At 47.4% G+C, this 14,449-nt stretch overlaps 8 protein-coding genes across 8 annotated transcripts; 4 read left to right on the top strand and 4 right to left on the bottom strand.

The window, feature by feature from the left end:
• Positions 1-15: 15 nt before the first annotated feature.
• SPPG_07584 (uncharacterized protein) lies at positions 16-886 on the bottom strand. Its single transcript, XM_016755751.1, has 3 exons — positions 477-886; positions 352-409; positions 16-278 (listed from the first exon to the last, which is right to left on the bottom strand). The coding sequence occupies exons 1-3, from the start codon at positions 780-782 to the stop codon at positions 163-165; spliced, it is 480 nt and encodes a 159-aa protein (XP_016605237.1). The 5' UTR covers positions 783-886; the 3' UTR covers positions 16-162.
• Positions 887-1,147: 261 nt separating this feature from the next.
• SPPG_09479 (uncharacterized protein) lies at positions 1,148-1,720 on the bottom strand. Its single transcript, XM_016757646.1, has one exon. It carries the CDS (start codon positions 1,541-1,543, stop codon positions 1,232-1,234), a length of 312 nt encoding a protein of 103 aa, XP_016605236.1. The 5' UTR covers positions 1,544-1,720; the 3' UTR covers positions 1,148-1,231.
• Positions 1,721-1,853: 133 nt separating this feature from the next.
• Positions 1,854-3,911, top strand: SPPG_07583 (phosphoribosylaminoimidazole carboxylase, ATPase subunit). The gene is made up of 4 exons (XM_016755750.1): positions 1,854-1,936; positions 2,001-2,761; positions 2,830-3,536; positions 3,604-3,911. The coding sequence occupies exons 1-4, from the start codon at positions 1,890-1,892 to the stop codon at positions 3,799-3,801; spliced, it is 1,713 nt and encodes a 570-aa protein (XP_016605235.1). The 5' UTR covers positions 1,854-1,889; the 3' UTR covers positions 3,802-3,911.
• On the bottom strand, positions 3,814-4,981 carry SPPG_07582 (uncharacterized protein). The gene is made up of 2 exons (XM_016755749.1): positions 4,516-4,981; positions 3,814-4,453 (listed from the first exon to the last, which is right to left on the bottom strand). The coding sequence occupies exons 1-2, from the start codon at positions 4,838-4,840 to the stop codon at positions 4,128-4,130; spliced, it is 651 nt and encodes a 216-aa protein (XP_016605234.1). The 5' UTR covers positions 4,841-4,981; the 3' UTR covers positions 3,814-4,127.
• Positions 4,982-5,323: 342 nt separating this feature from the next.
• On the top strand, positions 5,324-7,610 carry SPPG_07581 (uncharacterized protein). The gene is made up of 2 exons (XM_016755748.1): positions 5,324-5,823; positions 5,889-7,610. Exons 1-2 carry the CDS (start codon positions 5,714-5,716, stop codon positions 7,342-7,344), a joined length of 1,566 nt encoding a protein of 521 aa, XP_016605233.1. The 5' UTR covers positions 5,324-5,713; the 3' UTR covers positions 7,345-7,610.
• A 789-nt stretch (positions 7,611-8,399) lies between these two features.
• On the bottom strand, positions 8,400-9,560 carry SPPG_07580 (uncharacterized protein). The gene is made up of 2 exons (XM_016755747.1): positions 9,200-9,560; positions 8,400-9,125 (listed from the first exon to the last, which is right to left on the bottom strand). Exons 1-2 carry the CDS (start codon positions 9,264-9,266, stop codon positions 8,773-8,775), a joined length of 420 nt encoding a protein of 139 aa, XP_016605232.1. The 5' UTR covers positions 9,267-9,560; the 3' UTR covers positions 8,400-8,772.
• A 363-nt stretch (positions 9,561-9,923) lies between these two features.
• On the top strand, positions 9,924-12,334 carry SPPG_07579 (uncharacterized protein). Its single transcript, XM_016755746.1, has 3 exons — positions 9,924-10,503; positions 10,577-10,780; positions 10,847-12,334. Exons 1-3 carry the CDS (start codon positions 10,414-10,416, stop codon positions 12,086-12,088), a joined length of 1,536 nt encoding a protein of 511 aa, XP_016605231.1. The 5' UTR covers positions 9,924-10,413; the 3' UTR covers positions 12,089-12,334.
• A 258-nt stretch (positions 12,335-12,592) lies between these two features.
• SPPG_07578 (proteasome subunit beta type-5) lies at positions 12,593-14,430 on the top strand. Its single transcript, XM_016755745.1, has 9 exons — positions 12,593-12,715; positions 12,892-13,050; positions 13,118-13,262; positions 13,328-13,439; positions 13,521-13,650; positions 13,711-13,888; positions 13,957-13,983; positions 14,048-14,115; positions 14,180-14,430. Exons 2-9 carry the CDS (start codon positions 12,913-12,915, stop codon positions 14,210-14,212), a joined length of 831 nt encoding a protein of 276 aa, XP_016605230.1. The 5' UTR covers positions 12,593-12,715; positions 12,892-12,912; the 3' UTR covers positions 14,213-14,430.
• The last annotated feature ends 19 nt before the right edge of the window (positions 14,431-14,449 follow it).

Raw genomic sequence — 14,449 nt, 5'->3', positions numbered from 1 at the left:
TGTTGTAATTCCAGTTGGTGCAAGGCAGAAAAGGGATGTGTTACGACGATGTAAGAAACAATCAATATGAATATTAAAAACTAGATACGATGAGCAAATGCTTATCTACAGCAAGATGTTTTATAAGAAAAAACAAATCAGGAACAGGAATGCAGGTATCTTTTACGATGGTGGCGGTCCACCGAGTGTAGTCCCTTTTCCTGATCCGATGACTTCCATTCCCGCTGGTTGTGATGGTACTATTGTCTGAGCAGCTGCTCCTTCCTTTGGTTGAACGTCTGATGAAAAAAGTGAAGTCGGTTAAGGGCCATCATTCTTGCTATGCAAATTGCTAAACCAAGGTGGACAAACCTATCATTTCCACATCCATGGAGGCAACCCCGCCTTTCGCCGCAGCTCGTTGAGCAGCCTTAAAGAATAGTGGAAAACATGAATACCGTAGCCTGTTATCGCCTTCACTTCAACTCGCAACCTACATATTTCTCAGCCGTCCGCAACTTTCTCAGCTTTTTCTTATTTAATAACCTTGGGTGAACAATCGAGTTGTTTTTTCCCATCTTTCCAGGTACCACCGCCAACAACTTTTTCTCTGCCTTGACGTTGCCTGTTTCGACAGCGTCCTCTACGGCTGCGTTGGTTGATTCGACCACAGCAGTTAAACGAGCATTCGCTTGTTTGACGTAGGCTTGTGCGTTTCTGTGGGTGGCGGATTTGAATGCATGTCGCTTGACACGGAGTTCTTTGGGTAAGTTTTTGCGGACTTTGTTCATTTGGTTGACCATATTTGCAGATTGTTTGTGGGGTGTGCGGGGTTTACTGAGGAAAGGACTCGAGTTGACAGTCGACCAAGGTAAGTAGACTAAGCACTGTAAAAGAAAAATTCAACAGATGAGCCGAGTTGTCGGATTCGGTACTGGCCAAGGTTCCCGAGATTGTGGTACCCTGTGGGCTTAGCAATCAGAAAATAATATGGTATTTGCACATAGCACGAGAAGATCTGTTTATACTTGCTCAAGGATGTCGTCTTTGTGGCAAACACACGATGGGTTAGTCGCATGCCGAGGGTGTCCTTTACAAGATAGGGTAGCCTCCTGGTGCGTCCTTGACGGTGCAGACCGCTTGTTGGAGGTGGGCCCTCCGCTGGTCTAGCAAACGAATGTCTGGTTGTGTAGCGAGTCTTGCCATTACCGGTCCCAATCACAAAAATACCAGCAGTGTTGGTCGTATTGCCCTATCTCCAATAAACAGCAGCGATTGCACCGGTATAGTGATGCATAACAGACACGTTAATAATGCCGCGACCAAATTTCCAAACCACCTCTGGGTCTGCTACCAATCTCAAGGCTATAGTGGTATTTACAAATATGTGTTGAAAATACAGTGCGAGGCGGCCATGGATTTTGGGATTAAGCAATTGTTGATTGTGCCGCTGGAGTGGGATGTATGGAAAAGGGCATTTGAATAAGATCGGCCTTCCAGTTGAAAGAGCTTTCCCTCGCGGGAAGTATGGGTTTTGTCCACTGGACTCTCTCGTTGGGAACATACATGCTTCCCATTCCCACGTTTCGTTGGAGTGGAGAGATTACTCTCCATCTCCCAAGTTATTATTGCACTTCCATCTCTGTACATCTATTTATAAAAACTGCTGGGGAGTCGGAGAAGAACCTGAAGAGGAACAAGATAGATATGACAGGATGTCACCCGGAACGACTCACCAACGATGCAAAGTTCTATTGATGTGCCATGGCGAATGCAAGCAAGGTTGATCATTATAAACTTTGCCATGGTGACATTATAATGACTGTGCCACGTCATCTTGTTGAAAAGGATTGATCTCTCCAGGCTAGAGATCTCGCCCACCAACTCCAGTCTGCGGTGGTTTTGCGAAAATGGATAAGCAAGTTGTTGGAATCTTGGGCGGTGGGCAACTTGGTCGGTGCGTATCTTGCCAAAACTCATTTTTATTATACGACCACATTCATGTCTCACTCTTGACAAAGCATGACTATAGAAGCGGCCAACCGCCTCAACGTCACTGTCGCCGTCCTTGACTCGAAAGGCAACCCCGCTTCAGAACTCGCAGCTACAGCACCCCATGTGGAAGGGACATTCAAATCCGCTGACAAAATTCTTGCCCTAGCCCAAAAGGTCAATGTCCTCACTGTGGAAATTGAGCATGTGGATTGCGACGCCCTCGATAAGGCCGCAAAGGAGTACAATATACCGGTGCATCCTTCCCCCGAGACTATTCGAATCATACAAGACAAATGTCGGCAAAAGGTTGTCTTGAGCGAGGCTGGTTTGCCGTTGCCCGAGTTTCGGGATTTAGCAGGCGGAAAGGAGGTCGAGGAGATCAAGGCTGCAGCGAAAAGCGGGTTCGGCTATCCCATTATGTTGAAATCCAAAACGCTTGCCTACGATGGGCGAGGTAACAGGGTGGTTAAATCTGAATCGGATGTGGAGGATGCTGTGGAAGCATTGGGTGGAGGAAAAAATGCAGGTGGTCCGCCTTTGTACGTGGAGAAAATGGTGCCCTTTACAAAGGAACTGGCGGTCATGGTTGCAAGAGGAGTGAATGGGGAGGTGGCCAGCTACCCCTGTGTAGAGACTGTGCAAAAGGATAATATCTGTCATGTTGTGTTGGCTCCAGCGCAGATCGATGGTTTGGTGGGGAAACGAGCTAAAGAGGTTGCGGAGCGAGCCGTAAAGGTGCTGAATGGAGCAGGGGTATTTGGGGTGGAGATGTTTTTGTTGGAAAATGGTACGTTTCACCGTCCCGGTTCTTAATGGCGTGGTTCACTATTCTGACATGCTAGTTTGACACCTCAGGCGATATCCTACTGAACGAAATCGCGCCGCGTCCTCATAACTCTGGCCACTACACCATCGAGGCATGTCATACCTCTCAATTCGAGCAACACCTTCGATGCATTCTAGGGCAGCCTCTGGGCAGCACTGAAATGAAGGTCCCCGCCTCTGTTATGGTGAACATTCTCGGACTCGGCGATGGGCCAGAAGGGATGGAACTGACACTTCGTCCATGCGCGGTGGCAATGGGGCTACCTGGTGCGACAGTCCACTTGTACGGCAAAAAGGAATGTCGAAAGGGTCGAAAAATGGGTCATGTTACCGTTGTCGGCGAGACAATGGTGGAGGTTTTGGACCGCGTGAAAGATATTCTTGCTGTTGTTCCCGGTAGCGAAACCGAGACATTTGGACTGAGTCCGCAAGTCGGCATTATTATGGGCTCTGACTCGGATTTGCCGACTCTCAAGGCAGCCGCCGAGATTTTGCGAGATTTCGGCGTACCATTTGAACTGACCATTGTCTCTGCCCACCGAACACCCCTCCGGATGATGGAGTATGCAAAGACAGCGCATGAACGAGGGTTGAGAGTTATTATTGCCGCAGCGGGTGGTGCTGCGCATTTGCCTGGTATGGTTGCGGCTTTGACGCCGTTGCCAGTTATTGGCGTGCCTGTTGCACTTAGAGTCCTGGATGGACAAGACTCTCTCTTGTCGATTGTCCAAATGCCGGTACGTTTACTCATTGCATTCTGTCATACTGATGATGCACTCGAGAATCTCATACGACAACTTACAGCGCGGTGTGCCCGTCGCCACTGTGGCAATCAACAATTCCACCAACGCGGCATTGTTGGCTGTCCGCATTCTTGGGTCTCACGTCAGTGGGTATCTGGAAAAAATGGCAGCATACATGCGTAAACAAGAGCGAGAGGTATTGCACAAGGTGGACCAATTGGAAGAGGTCGGGTGGGAAGCATACCAAGTTAAACATTAGAATTGCATGACGGGGATGTGTGTGCGTGTTGTTTATAGTTTTCCATTTTTTTTTTTTAATTTCCACGGCTGACAATGAATAAGGACTCAAACATGTATATTTACACTCTACACTTTTTTGTTTTGCAATTATGTGCGCCAGTCGAAATGGAAGGAAAAAAAAAAAATGTCCAAGAAGAAAAACCACCCTCCAACTACAGGTAAGAACTAGAAGCAGAAATAGGAAAATGCCTAAAACGTAAAACTACCTACTCTTGTCTGTGTGTGTGTACTTCTAGCTTTCTAACTATACAAGAAAAGAACCATCTACACGATATCTATATTTGCTTACGCACCAGTAACGTTGATCCTGATACAATCGTCCTGAGCTCCACGCTGAGCGACGGGCATGATGGGGGGTTGATGGGCATTGGTACCGGACATGGAGCAGATTCGATGTAGTCCATTCTGCTTGAACGTTCCTGGCGGCACTGCGACACTCAACGACCGACCATCCTTTGCTTGATCATTGAGACCCTTGAAAAATACAAATTTGGTCGCGTCTAAGGCGCGTTGGGTGGATCCCATTTGTTGGATGGTAATGTGTTGATGCCCTTGAATGATGCCAGCATTGTTGAGGGTCTGGGGTTGCATGTAATAGTCTTTTTGAGGATCTGTAATATATCATTGAATAAATAAAATACTCGACTGATGAACCATTTATACACCAATTTACCGTCAAAGAAGCCAGTCTCCAGATTCCGCATATCCACTACGACGACCATTTCCTTTTTGGCATCGATCGTCTCAGCGTTTTTCGGTTTGGTGATGATCGTGCTAACCATTCTGTTGACATTGGGTACAGCGCCCTGAGGTGTGGAAGAGCAGGCACCAGCCCTGTTTTGGGTTCCGTCTGAAGCCGCCAGACCGGTGGATGTACAAAAAGCCGCATCAGGGAACTGTCCAACTGCGATCCCATTGTCTCTTCCGACATTTTGGGTGTATGCCGCGGGGAGCGAGACAGCTAACAACAGGAGGAGAGCGGAAATGGTATTGCGCATGCTGATATTTTCGATACGTAGCAGAGTTTGGAATTGCCAGAGGATAATGGATGCGCGACGACGAGGGGGGAGATGTCAGAGAGGGGATATAATACTCTCCCTGCAATCAACATCAAAACGGTTTCTTGTTTTACATTTACGCTTACCCAATCAGTCCCAAACTGCCACAATGCGGAATGTGAGAAAAGTTGGATGACAGAGTGTGCAACACCAAAAAGTTAAAAATTGTTGATGGGCGGCTTGCCGCTTTTCCCATTGCCCCAAATGGAATGTTTCAGGGCCATTAGACAACAGAAGACCCCCGTGCGGCGTACATTAATGGGAGGAGAAAGGGTTTAGGATTGAATTGGGAGCGGCGCGTCTCCCAAGTGTCTATAAATGTTGTAAAAGTTGCGCAGTAATACAAGTAGGAAAAGAAGGGAAAAAAAAAATCTCCTGAAACAAAACCCCCCCACACACATAGAGTCAATATGTGTTGAGAAAGTTCATAAAGACACGTGTTTCACTCCCTTTAGTTGTGTGATACATTTAATGCTTTTCGCTTCTTGCTGCAAGGGGGAGGAGGATTGAAATTTAGGAGCTGGATACGTTTTTCCTTCTTGTTGGGGTTTGGTCTCGCTCTTTCCCGCTTTTGATTTTAGACATTTGTCGTTTACCCACCCCATCGTCGTGTTTGTGTTTTTGGCGGTGGTTGTAAAAGTTAACATCGCGAAGGGAGTTCACCAGTCGGCATCCATTTGCTTCCGATCTTACTCCGCCTGCAAGAGAAAGAGAGAGGAGCAAACAAACAAAAAACTGCAAATCGATAGACAAACGTTGAGCGTTTGGGTGAACAGTCGAGTACATTAACCGAACCCGTAAAGCTTGCCCACCATGACTGGCCGCCCGGAGGAAGGTCTCTTTACCAACATGACGGCGAGAAAGTTTGGCTTTTACGTCTTTTGGGTCATTCTCCACGTTGGCACTTGGATCTTTGGCTTCTAGTGAGTAAACCTTGTGTTGGTTGGTATTGAAGCAAGAATGTTGGCTAACCATTGTCATATTACAGCAAGCAAAAGCTCGATGATGAACTTGCCCTCCTCAATTCTATCGGCGGCTCTGTCTGGACGTCTCGAGGTGCAGGATTAGTCTTGGCTCTCGATTGCGCCCTTCTCGTTCTTCCAATGTGCCGCAACCTCATTAGTATGATCCGTGGCACCCGAATCAACCGTATCATCCCTTTCGACCAAAACATCTTTTTCCACAAGTGCACCGCGTATGCGATGCTCTTCTTCACCCTCGTTCACGTCAATGCCCACTATATGAACTTTTTCAAAGTGGAACTCATGCTATTCAAGGCACTTCCCTTTAGGCCGTGGCAGCTGCATTACACGATTTACGGAGGTGTGACCGGTCACATCATGTTGGTCATCATGTTCATCATGTACTCGGCCGCAAAGATCCAAGTTCGGCAGAAAAAGTTTGAGCTGTTCTGGTACTCTCACCATCTTTTCGTCCCGTTCTACATTTGTCTCTTCCTCCACTACGCCGGATGTTTTGTCAAGAGTGCAAGTACGAAACAATGCAAACCCTACGGCTCCAACGTCTTCACGATCCCGGCCTTTAGTTTGTACATTCTCGAACGTATCATCAGAGAGTACCGCGCTCGTAAGGAAACAAACTTGACAAAGGTTGTTTTCCATGCCGGCGATACGATGGAATTGCGCTTCGAAAAACCCTCGTTCAAGTACAAACCCGGACAATACTTGTTCCTCAACATTCCCAGCGTATCTTATCTCCAGTGGCACCCTTTCACCATCTCGTCGTGCCCCGAGGAAGGATTTGTTTCTGTTCACATTCGTATCGTCGGTGACTGGACAAGGAAGGCAGCCAAAATGTTGGGATGTTACAATACCTCTGCGGACAGTCCCTCAAAGCCTGGTGTGAAACTCCCAACCATTCGTGTCGACGGACCTTTCGGTGCCCCCGCTGAAGATTTCTACAACTACGAAGTGGCAGTCCTCGTTTCTGCTGGTATTGGTGTCACACCTGCTGCATCTCTGTTGAAGAGCGTCTGGTACAAATACTACCGCAAGGCCCCCATGAGGCTCCGCAAAGTATACTTTTTCTGGACATCTCGCGAGAAGGAATCCTTTTCTTGGTTCCAGTCTCTCTTGTCCACTCTCGAACAATCTGTTCCTACCTCGTTTTTGGAGATTCACGTCTACCTGACGGGCAAGCTTTCGGTCGACGATATCCAGAATGTTGTCCTCAACGATCCAGACTCCAACTACGATCCCCTCACTGAACTGCGGAACAAGACCCACTTTGGACGACCCGAATGGCCGAGGATCTTTGGTGGTGTTCGAGCCGGCATCGAACGCGAAGTGACTGCCAGCGGAGGCACTACACAGGTTGGTGTGTTCTACTGTGGACCGACAGGTCTTGCTCATGTCTTGAAGAAGGCATGTGGTAGCCAGAGCGGAGGCGGTGTTGAATTTGAATTTAGAAAAGAACATTTCTAGACGGCCCACATGTAGATGAATGTTCCTTGTATTTTCTCTCGCTTTGTGTCTTTGTATATAGGAGGGATTGGGGACAACTGGGCCTTGTCCAGAGATACTTTGCGTGTTTTGGGACTTGTGGATAGTTGTCTGTATTGGGGTGGACCACGCACTGTTTTTGCTCTCTTGCACGATGTATATCTAGTATTTGTAAAAAGCGTTTGCTTCAAACCACTGATTTCTCGGTATATCTGTGATGTAACCCAATACACAGACTTGGAATGTAATTATTGTGGGTGTTAATCCTCAGATCAGTATGCGCGAATATGAATGACAATTTCATGCGCGATCCACAGCGATATTGCACATTTTTTGTATGGGAAATAATAATAGACTCAAAGTACCAAAAAAAAGATAATTCTCTTGCTGGTTTCACGATCATCACATCATGCCTATTTTGTCAGGCTGCCTGCACATCCTCGTCTCTGTCAATGCCGACAATGTCGATATCATTCGTCCTCAATTGATCGATCCCAAGCACCGTGACCATCCCCTAGTAACTCAACAGCAGATCCAGTCAATCAAACCCACTCTCAAAAGTGTCGGTGACAAAAGTGATTCCGCAAAGAACAATACAACGAAAGCTTGGACGTAATTACCCGAGTAAAGCCTAGCGGATATTTATTGCCCAATACCCGGTATGTCTCATCGGGTAAAGTTCAATGGCTCCAGCCAACACACTATCCATGTGCTAACTTTAGTATACAATTCGGCTTGATGACTAAAAATCGTGTCTTATAAGACTCGTTCGTGGCTTGCACAAGGGAATAAATGTTTTAATGTTGAAAAATTTGAGTGTAACAAAACTTTTCTTGATCCTTTTACCCATCACATCCATGATCCACCACCCAAGAGTATCCATTCATGGTCAAGTATCAAGGGATTTGCGGATGGAAGGAAGACAGAAAGAGGAGGAGGGAAATGGACCCTGAGACGAGCCCATCCGCCGCCAACAGACGCCAACGGACGCCAACGAGGTTGTCTCTCGCCATACCTTTGTGTCGGGTTTTACGCGTCTTTAAAGTACTATCGTGTTTGAAATGTTGTCCGTATTGGACAGTGCATGCCCAAGAGATACACATATACGTAAAAGAAGGCCACTTCAAAAGATGAATGTTTCCCATTCCACTACGCATGTTTTTGTAAAGTTCTATATACAAATTTACATCAATCCAAAAGCAAACATGGCCAAGTGTGAAAGTCGCTGCTGTCAAGATTCCCATTCACAGCGCAGATTTATCCAACCCTATGCGTCCCACACATTCTACAAACATACACAAGAGACAAAAAACATGAACAGAAATGATAGATATGTGTCCTTCTTTATGATTCCAATACCGAAAAATAAACCCTGTCCGGCAGGTTGTGTAAGCGTCACGCTTCTCTCCACTACCTGGGCATGGTAGTCTGTGCGGGTTCAGGAGTGAAGGCAGCGACCAGGAGCGTAACACTCGTCATGAGCAAAAACGTCGCGGCAGGGACCAGCGTCAGTTGGGTAACCGTAATCAAGGCAAGCACCAGATACAAGATGGCTTTGGGAACGTAGGAGAGCATCTCGTTGATGTTTCTCGCAGCACTGCAGCAGTTTGTTTCGATGGCGACTATGATAGGGACGCTGATGAGCGCAATCAAGCCGGGATAACTGAAGGGTTGGATGAAGCCTTTGGGAATAGGACTGTTGACGAAAAACAGGAACGTCGGGTAAGGATAGATCATGGAATAGACTCCACCATCAAACATGACTATTGTAACAGGGATGTTAGGAACAAGCAGAAACCGACAAAAGCGACGGGCACGACAAGAACGTCCTACTCACTGAATGCGCAAGAAAGTGCTTGATAGGTAGCCCACACGCCCGCTGAAGGCTGCCATTTTTGACCCATTTCTAGTTTTCTATTTTAACTTTACGTTCACCGTTGGTGTTGCAGGAAGGATTGTTAGAGGTAGAACAGCAGGCCGAGAGTAAAAACGATGAGAGAGTACGACGGGTCGGCGGTTGAAAAATGCAACTTGCAAGCCCTGGCCCATCTAAAGAGAAAAGGGGGGCATGGCCTTCCCTCTACCTCTCATAGAAGCTTAGTCTCATAGCATCCAACGAGACGCAAGGGTTCAGGAGGGGGGAGTACAGAAGCTGTTTCAAAGTATGATATTTGGTGTATCGCCTGGAAAAAGAAAATTAGAAGCTGCCGCAAAAGCCCTCCCCCCCTTAAACCCAAAAGAATCTTGTTACATCTTCTCACTCCAACCGGTTGGAAAATTGGAAATTGAGGGGAAAATTTGGCAAGATATTCCCGCAGACCGAAAACGCCGATTGTTGCAGGGTTATACAACCTTAATTCTTTTAGAGCGCCACACCCCTTGCATTGCGGCTCAAACACCCCCAATATCCACTATGGGTACACATTGATTCATAAAGATGAGCATTGCGTCATAGCTCATAAGAAAACCGACGCCTTGGTTCGTTGGTAAAGATGAAACAACTACAACCCCTCCTGATTAATAGAGAAATTCTATTGCAATACCCCATTGACCGTTTTCTCTTTTTTTCTGTTGGGCAACTGCGCTCGGTAAGAGAAAGAAGGCCAACCTGCGAGTTGAACCGTTTTCTGGTCGTTACGTTGCCGTCCATTGCGAAACAGCGAGAGAAGCGGTTGCGCAAGCAGATCTGAAATCTCAAAGGCTACCCCTTGAAATTGGGAAAAACATACTTTTTTTTATTTCAACCCCCTACGCTGGCGGTTTCTGACCAGGATTACGCCAACCTTCTTTCTTCTCTGAGGGTCTAGGCTCATCGTGACAAAAGGTCTTGTCATTCTGGCCTTCTCTCTTTCGAAATTCGTGTTTGTTCCTGTCTACCAGCGCTGGCACTGGGAACTGTAGTGTTTTATATACACGGGACGAAATTCAGTGTGAATTTGACATAGTCCCACAAAAAAAGTGTTTCTTGGGAAACGACGACGACAAAAAACCTGTCCGAGGGCAAAAGACAACAGCGCTTTTTGCGGACAGCCCTTGGTTTTTTCTTGAACCATGTCGTCAAAGGAAGAAGTTCTTCTCTGGGCCGATGGACTCGACGCGTATAGAAAGGGCGACTGGACAAGCGCCTTGGAGTTTTTCCAGGTAGGCATTTTTCTTTGTCGTCTCTTCCTGCAGTCTGGTGTGTACAAGAAACTTATACATACCATATCTTTAGCGAATTGGTGACTACTCCCGCATACACTTCAACTGCGGTATGATATATACTCGCGTCGAAGATTATGCATCCGCAGCAGTTTGCTATACGAGGGCGCTGGACGCCGACCCATACCTCGCGGTAGCATACTTTCAAAGAGCATATTGCTGGTTCATGCAAGAGGCGTATGACCGTGCCGAACGAGACTACACCACGAGCTTGGGGGTAAGCATCATAACATAACGCGGTGACCCATACGCGCCACCCGCGCTAACCTTGACTCTCCTATAGCTGCTTCGCGAAAATGATTACATTGACTACTCGCAACTCGGACTCAAGTACCGTCTTTACCGCTGCGAGATTCACTTTAATCGAGCAATGTGTGCGCACTCTATAAACGACAATGTCGGATGTACGCAAGACATTAGTTATGCGCAGCGCGTCTCCCGTACAGACGAACAAAAGTCGATCATTGATCGTGCGGCCCGCGTGGGTGTGGAAACCGTGACATTGTTTACCGTGCCCGTGGATGCAGTCTTTGAGGTTGGGGAAGCCAAGATTCGTAATGCTGGAGAACGAAGCTACCTCAAGGATGCCAAGGTTGTCGTAGACGCCACAGGTGGAAGCGAAAATGGTGGATGGGTAGGTTTTGATGGTGCGGTCATCGTTGATCCTGGAGTGGCAACCTCCGATCGACTCGGTGAGCGGAGCGGAACCGTTGTCCGACGTACCGATAGTACATCCCGACCTCGAGCCAACACCGTTCCGCGATACGCACCCACCCCTCCCCCCGAAACCGAGCGCTTCCCTACCACTACGCGAAGCGCAACTATGAGGGACAGAGGCGGCAACAACCTTCGTTCCGCATCCCCGCGTCTGCCCAACGATTCCCGAGATCTTCGATACGACGGTTCACCGGGTGAGCGCACCAATAGTTTACCGCGCGGAATCACCACAAACCAATCCACCCTCTCGCGAAGCACAACTTCCTACCAATCTCAAACGTCTCGTAACATGCTCCTTCGCGCCGCAACCGATCGTGGACCAGAACGGGACTATCCAAACACTCGTACAATCGAGAGAAGCTATACTGACTCTGTCACTAGCATGCCACGGCAACCACAACCCTTACAACCACAACCGCTACAACGTGTTCCATACCCGTCCCCAAGCACATCCCCTAACAGCCTCACACCATCCTCACCTGCAACCGATGTCACCAAAGGCAAACTTAAATGCAAAGTTCATAGCGTGCCGCCACTTTCCCCCCGAACAGTTCTCCTTCTCGTAAACCCGTCAACCCTCACACACCAATTTCTCGTTACCCGTGTCAAGGAAAAGTTTAATTTGAAAGGTCGGCCGCAGCTATCGTTCCGTGACATGGATGAGGATGGACAAAAGAATGGAAGCATGATTTCCATTTTGGATGATGATGATTTGGGTGTGGCGTGCGAGGTGATGGCCGGTAAAGTGGAGCTGTACGTCAGCGAGCTCAAGGGCATGGGCGAGGATGAGGTGTACGATATGTACTAGACATAGGATACAGAAGCAAGGGATGCAATTGGGATAATGTTTTGTTTCTCTTAGACGGTGGGGGCCTTTATTTTGGGGTTGCTCTCATGGTGCTTTACTGGAGGTAGGAGAGTAAAAGATTGGGATTTGTGGTGATGGTGGGGTTTGAGAGATTGGTGGGACACGATTTACATATCTATACTCAAAAAGCATCAAGTTGTATATAGCGTTTTTTCCGCCAAATATTTTAAAAATCTACATAATCGACTTTGGTTCTTTTTGTCCTGATGGACCCTAGATATTGTCAGTATTAACTACCTATTCGTGAAACTATCTCCCAAAAGATGAGCTTTGGAACCCTGTTCCCCAGCTCAGTAGTTGATATATGTGCCAGCCACGACTTTGTTTCGAGAGCGAGCTGATCTCATCCCTGATTCATTCACCACCTCTGTTGCCATGGCACCAGCTAAACGCGTCACCTAACCTGCTGAACACGTGACGCAGGACTGACTACTAGCAGAATGCGACTGTGGGCTAGGTTGCGGACCACGATTGCCTTCCCATCATCTCGTTGTTATTGAACTCGACAACTACTCGCATTTCGCCCGACCATTATAGGAAGAACTTGTAAGAACTGATTTCTGCCAGGTTAGTGGGCAGCGAGAGGTTGGTGGTTGACTCTAAAAGCTCGGGGTCGGCATGTTTGCAAAACGCGTCTACATGCACCCAACAGAGCTACAGTGTTTGCAAAAGATGACTAGCGGACAAGGGGAAGCGACTAGTCGCCCAAAAGGAGTACTCTAACTGACATTCATTATACCCAGGAGCATTAGGCAGAGCACGGTATGGTCAACCTAAGTTTCCTCGACATGGCTTCAGAGCCGTCGGCTCTGGAGGTTCCCCAAGATTGCATGGATACGTTCAGCACGGACGCAGCAAAGTCGTTTGCGCACCCCAATTTTGCCGTGCCTTCTGTATCCAACGTAAGAAAATGAGACCAAACTTATATCTTGCCAAGTTGTATCTGACAGCCAGGTTGCATATTGTTAGCCGGTCGAATGGATCAAGCATCAAATGAGCGAGGCTGCCGAAAACCGCATCAAGATGGCCAAGGGTACGACAACATTGGCATTCAAATTCCGGGAGGGCATTATTGTTGCGGTTGATTCACGAGCGACCGGTGGCACATATATTGGTACGTTGGATCTCCTGCTTTAGCTTGCGTGGAGTAACAAGGAAATAACGCGCATTTCTGTGCAGCATCACAATCTGTCAAGAAGGTTATTGAAATTAACCCATATTTACTCGGTACAATGGCTGGAGGTGCGGCGGATTGTTCTTACTGGGAGCGAGAACTCGGTAGACGATGCCGGTAAGCATGTCCTATACATTACTCTGCTCTACGCCAGCTGCGGCCCCTCACCCTCACCTATCGCCGTTCATTTTTTCCTAGTGTTTACGAACTCCGCAACAAGGAGCGCATCTCCGTTGCAGCTGCCTCCAAGCTCCTTTCCAACATGGTGTATGCCTACAAAGGCATGGGACTCTCCATGGGAACAATGATTACAGGCTGGGACAAAACAGTAAATAAGCACACTTTTGGCGATATAAAAAAACTCTCACTGACGGATTGACTTTTAAAGGGCCCAGCACTCTTTTACGTGGACTCGGATGGACAACGTCTTAAAGGAGATTTATTCTCTGTTGGTTCCGGATCGACATTTGCGTACGGTGTGTTGGATGCTGGGTACCGTTTTGATTTATCGGTTGCAGAAGCGATTGACCTGGGTCGGAGAGCTATCTACCATGCTACTTTCAGAGGTATGTGTGACATGAAGATGCTGAAGAGAAACAAAAGCTCATTACGTTTTTTTGTTTTTTCTTTGCAGATGCTGCGTCTGGTGGTGTGGTAAATGGTATGATGCCGATCTGTTGAAGTGCTTTTGGTACTTGATTGGCGATGACTAACTTTCGCAATAGTGTATCATATCAAACAAGGCGGATGGGAATTTATCAGCCAGACCGATGTTACAGAACTGCATTATCAGGCAGGTTCATCAGAGTAATGAATTTGGTGTTCGAAGTTTACTGACCGGAATGTTCCCCTTACAGTATGCTGATGAACCGAAACCTGCTCTTTTGTAATATTTCTTGAAATAAACGTGTTTCTGCTGTTTGCATATGTGTGGACCTACTGAAGTTTGCCAACGCAAGCATACAAGTTCTGTCCCGGTCAAAACAAACACGTCATTACATGTAAATTTCGGTGTTCTGGATTCATTATCCCTAAATATCGCCGCGTACACTTTTCATCCTTGCGTTACGCATGCAGCGCACCCTCTCACCAAACTCTGCAAACGGATGATAGACACAATGGGCAGC

Source organism: Spizellomyces punctatus, assembly GCF_000182565.1.
Source record: "Spizellomyces punctatus DAOM BR117 chromosome Unknown supercont1.16, whole genome shotgun sequence".
Classification (NCBI taxonomy): Eukaryota; Fungi; Chytridiomycota; class Chytridiomycetes; order Spizellomycetales; family Spizellomycetaceae; genus Spizellomyces; species Spizellomyces punctatus.
Note: the sequence above shows the minus strand (reverse complement) of the source record. Positions and strands in the feature narration are given on the sequence as shown.

What these genes read in the sequence shown, in the direction of transcription:
- SPPG_07581 (XM_016755748.1), top strand. Translation starts at nt 5,714, where the DNA reads ATGACTGGCCGCCCGGAGGAAGGTCTCTTTACCAACATGACGGCGAGA. An exon ending in ACTTGGATCTTTGGCTTCTA is followed by an intron (nt 5,824 to 5,888) that starts GTGAGTAAACCT and finishes GTCATATTACAG; the next exon opens with CAAGCAAAAGCTCGATGATG.
- SPPG_07580 (XM_016755747.1), bottom strand. Translation starts at nt 9,266, where the DNA reads ATGGGTCAAAAATGGCAGCCTTCAGCGGGCGTGTGGGCTACCTATCAA. An exon ending in AGCACTTTCTTGCGCATTCA is followed by an intron (nt 9,126 to 9,199) that starts GTGAGTAGGACG and finishes CTGTTACAATAG; the next exon opens with TCATGTTTGATGGTGGAGTC.
- SPPG_09479 (XM_016757646.1), bottom strand. Translation starts at nt 1,543, where the DNA reads ATGTTCCCAACGAGAGAGTCCAGTGGACAAAACCCATACTTCCCGCGA.
- SPPG_07579 (XM_016755746.1), top strand. Translation starts at nt 10,414, where the DNA reads ATGTCGTCAAAGGAAGAAGTTCTTCTCTGGGCCGATGGACTCGACGCG. An exon ending in GCGCCTTGGAGTTTTTCCAG is followed by an intron (nt 10,504 to 10,576) that starts GTAGGCATTTTT and finishes CCATATCTTTAG; the next exon opens with CGAATTGGTGACTACTCCCG. An exon ending in ACTACACCACGAGCTTGGGG is followed by an intron (nt 10,781 to 10,846) that starts GTAAGCATCATA and finishes ACTCTCCTATAG; the next exon opens with CTGCTTCGCGAAAATGATTA.
- SPPG_07583 (XM_016755750.1), top strand. Translation starts at nt 1,890, where the DNA reads ATGGATAAGCAAGTTGTTGGAATCTTGGGCGGTGGGCAACTTGGTCG. An exon ending in GATGTTTTTGTTGGAAAATG is followed by an intron (nt 2,762 to 2,829) that starts GTACGTTTCACC and finishes TTGACACCTCAG; the next exon opens with GCGATATCCTACTGAACGAA. An exon ending in TGTCGATTGTCCAAATGCCG is followed by an intron (nt 3,537 to 3,603) that starts GTACGTTTACTC and finishes GACAACTTACAG; the next exon opens with CGCGGTGTGCCCGTCGCCAC.
- SPPG_07584 (XM_016755751.1), bottom strand. Translation starts at nt 782, where the DNA reads ATGGTCAACCAAATGAACAAAGTCCGCAAAAACTTACCCAAAGAACTC. An exon ending in TGCGGACGGCTGAGAAATAT is followed by an intron (nt 410 to 476) that starts GTAGGTTGCGAG and finishes CTATTCTTTAAG; the next exon opens with GCTGCTCAACGAGCTGCGGC. An exon ending in CATGGATGTGGAAATGATAG is followed by an intron (nt 279 to 351) that starts GTTTGTCCACCT and finishes TTTTTTCATCAG; the next exon opens with ACGTTCAACCAAAGGAAGGA.
- SPPG_07578 (XM_016755745.1), top strand. Translation starts at nt 12,913, where the DNA reads ATGGTCAACCTAAGTTTCCTCGACATGGCTTCAGAGCCGTCGGCTCTG. An exon ending in CCGTGCCTTCTGTATCCAAC is followed by an intron (nt 13,051 to 13,117) that starts GTAAGAAAATGA and finishes GCATATTGTTAG; the next exon opens with CCGGTCGAATGGATCAAGCA. An exon ending in TTACAGAACTGCATTATCAG is followed by an intron (nt 14,116 to 14,179) that starts GCAGGTTCATCA and finishes TTCCCCTTACAG; the next exon opens with TATGCTGATGAACCGAAACC.
- SPPG_07582 (XM_016755749.1), bottom strand. Translation starts at nt 4,840, where the DNA reads ATGCGCAATACCATTTCCGCTCTCCTCCTGTTGTTAGCTGTCTCGCTC. An exon ending in GGAGACTGGCTTCTTTGACG is followed by an intron (nt 4,454 to 4,515) that starts GTAAATTGGTGT and finishes GATATATTACAG; the next exon opens with ATCCTCAAAAAGACTATTAC.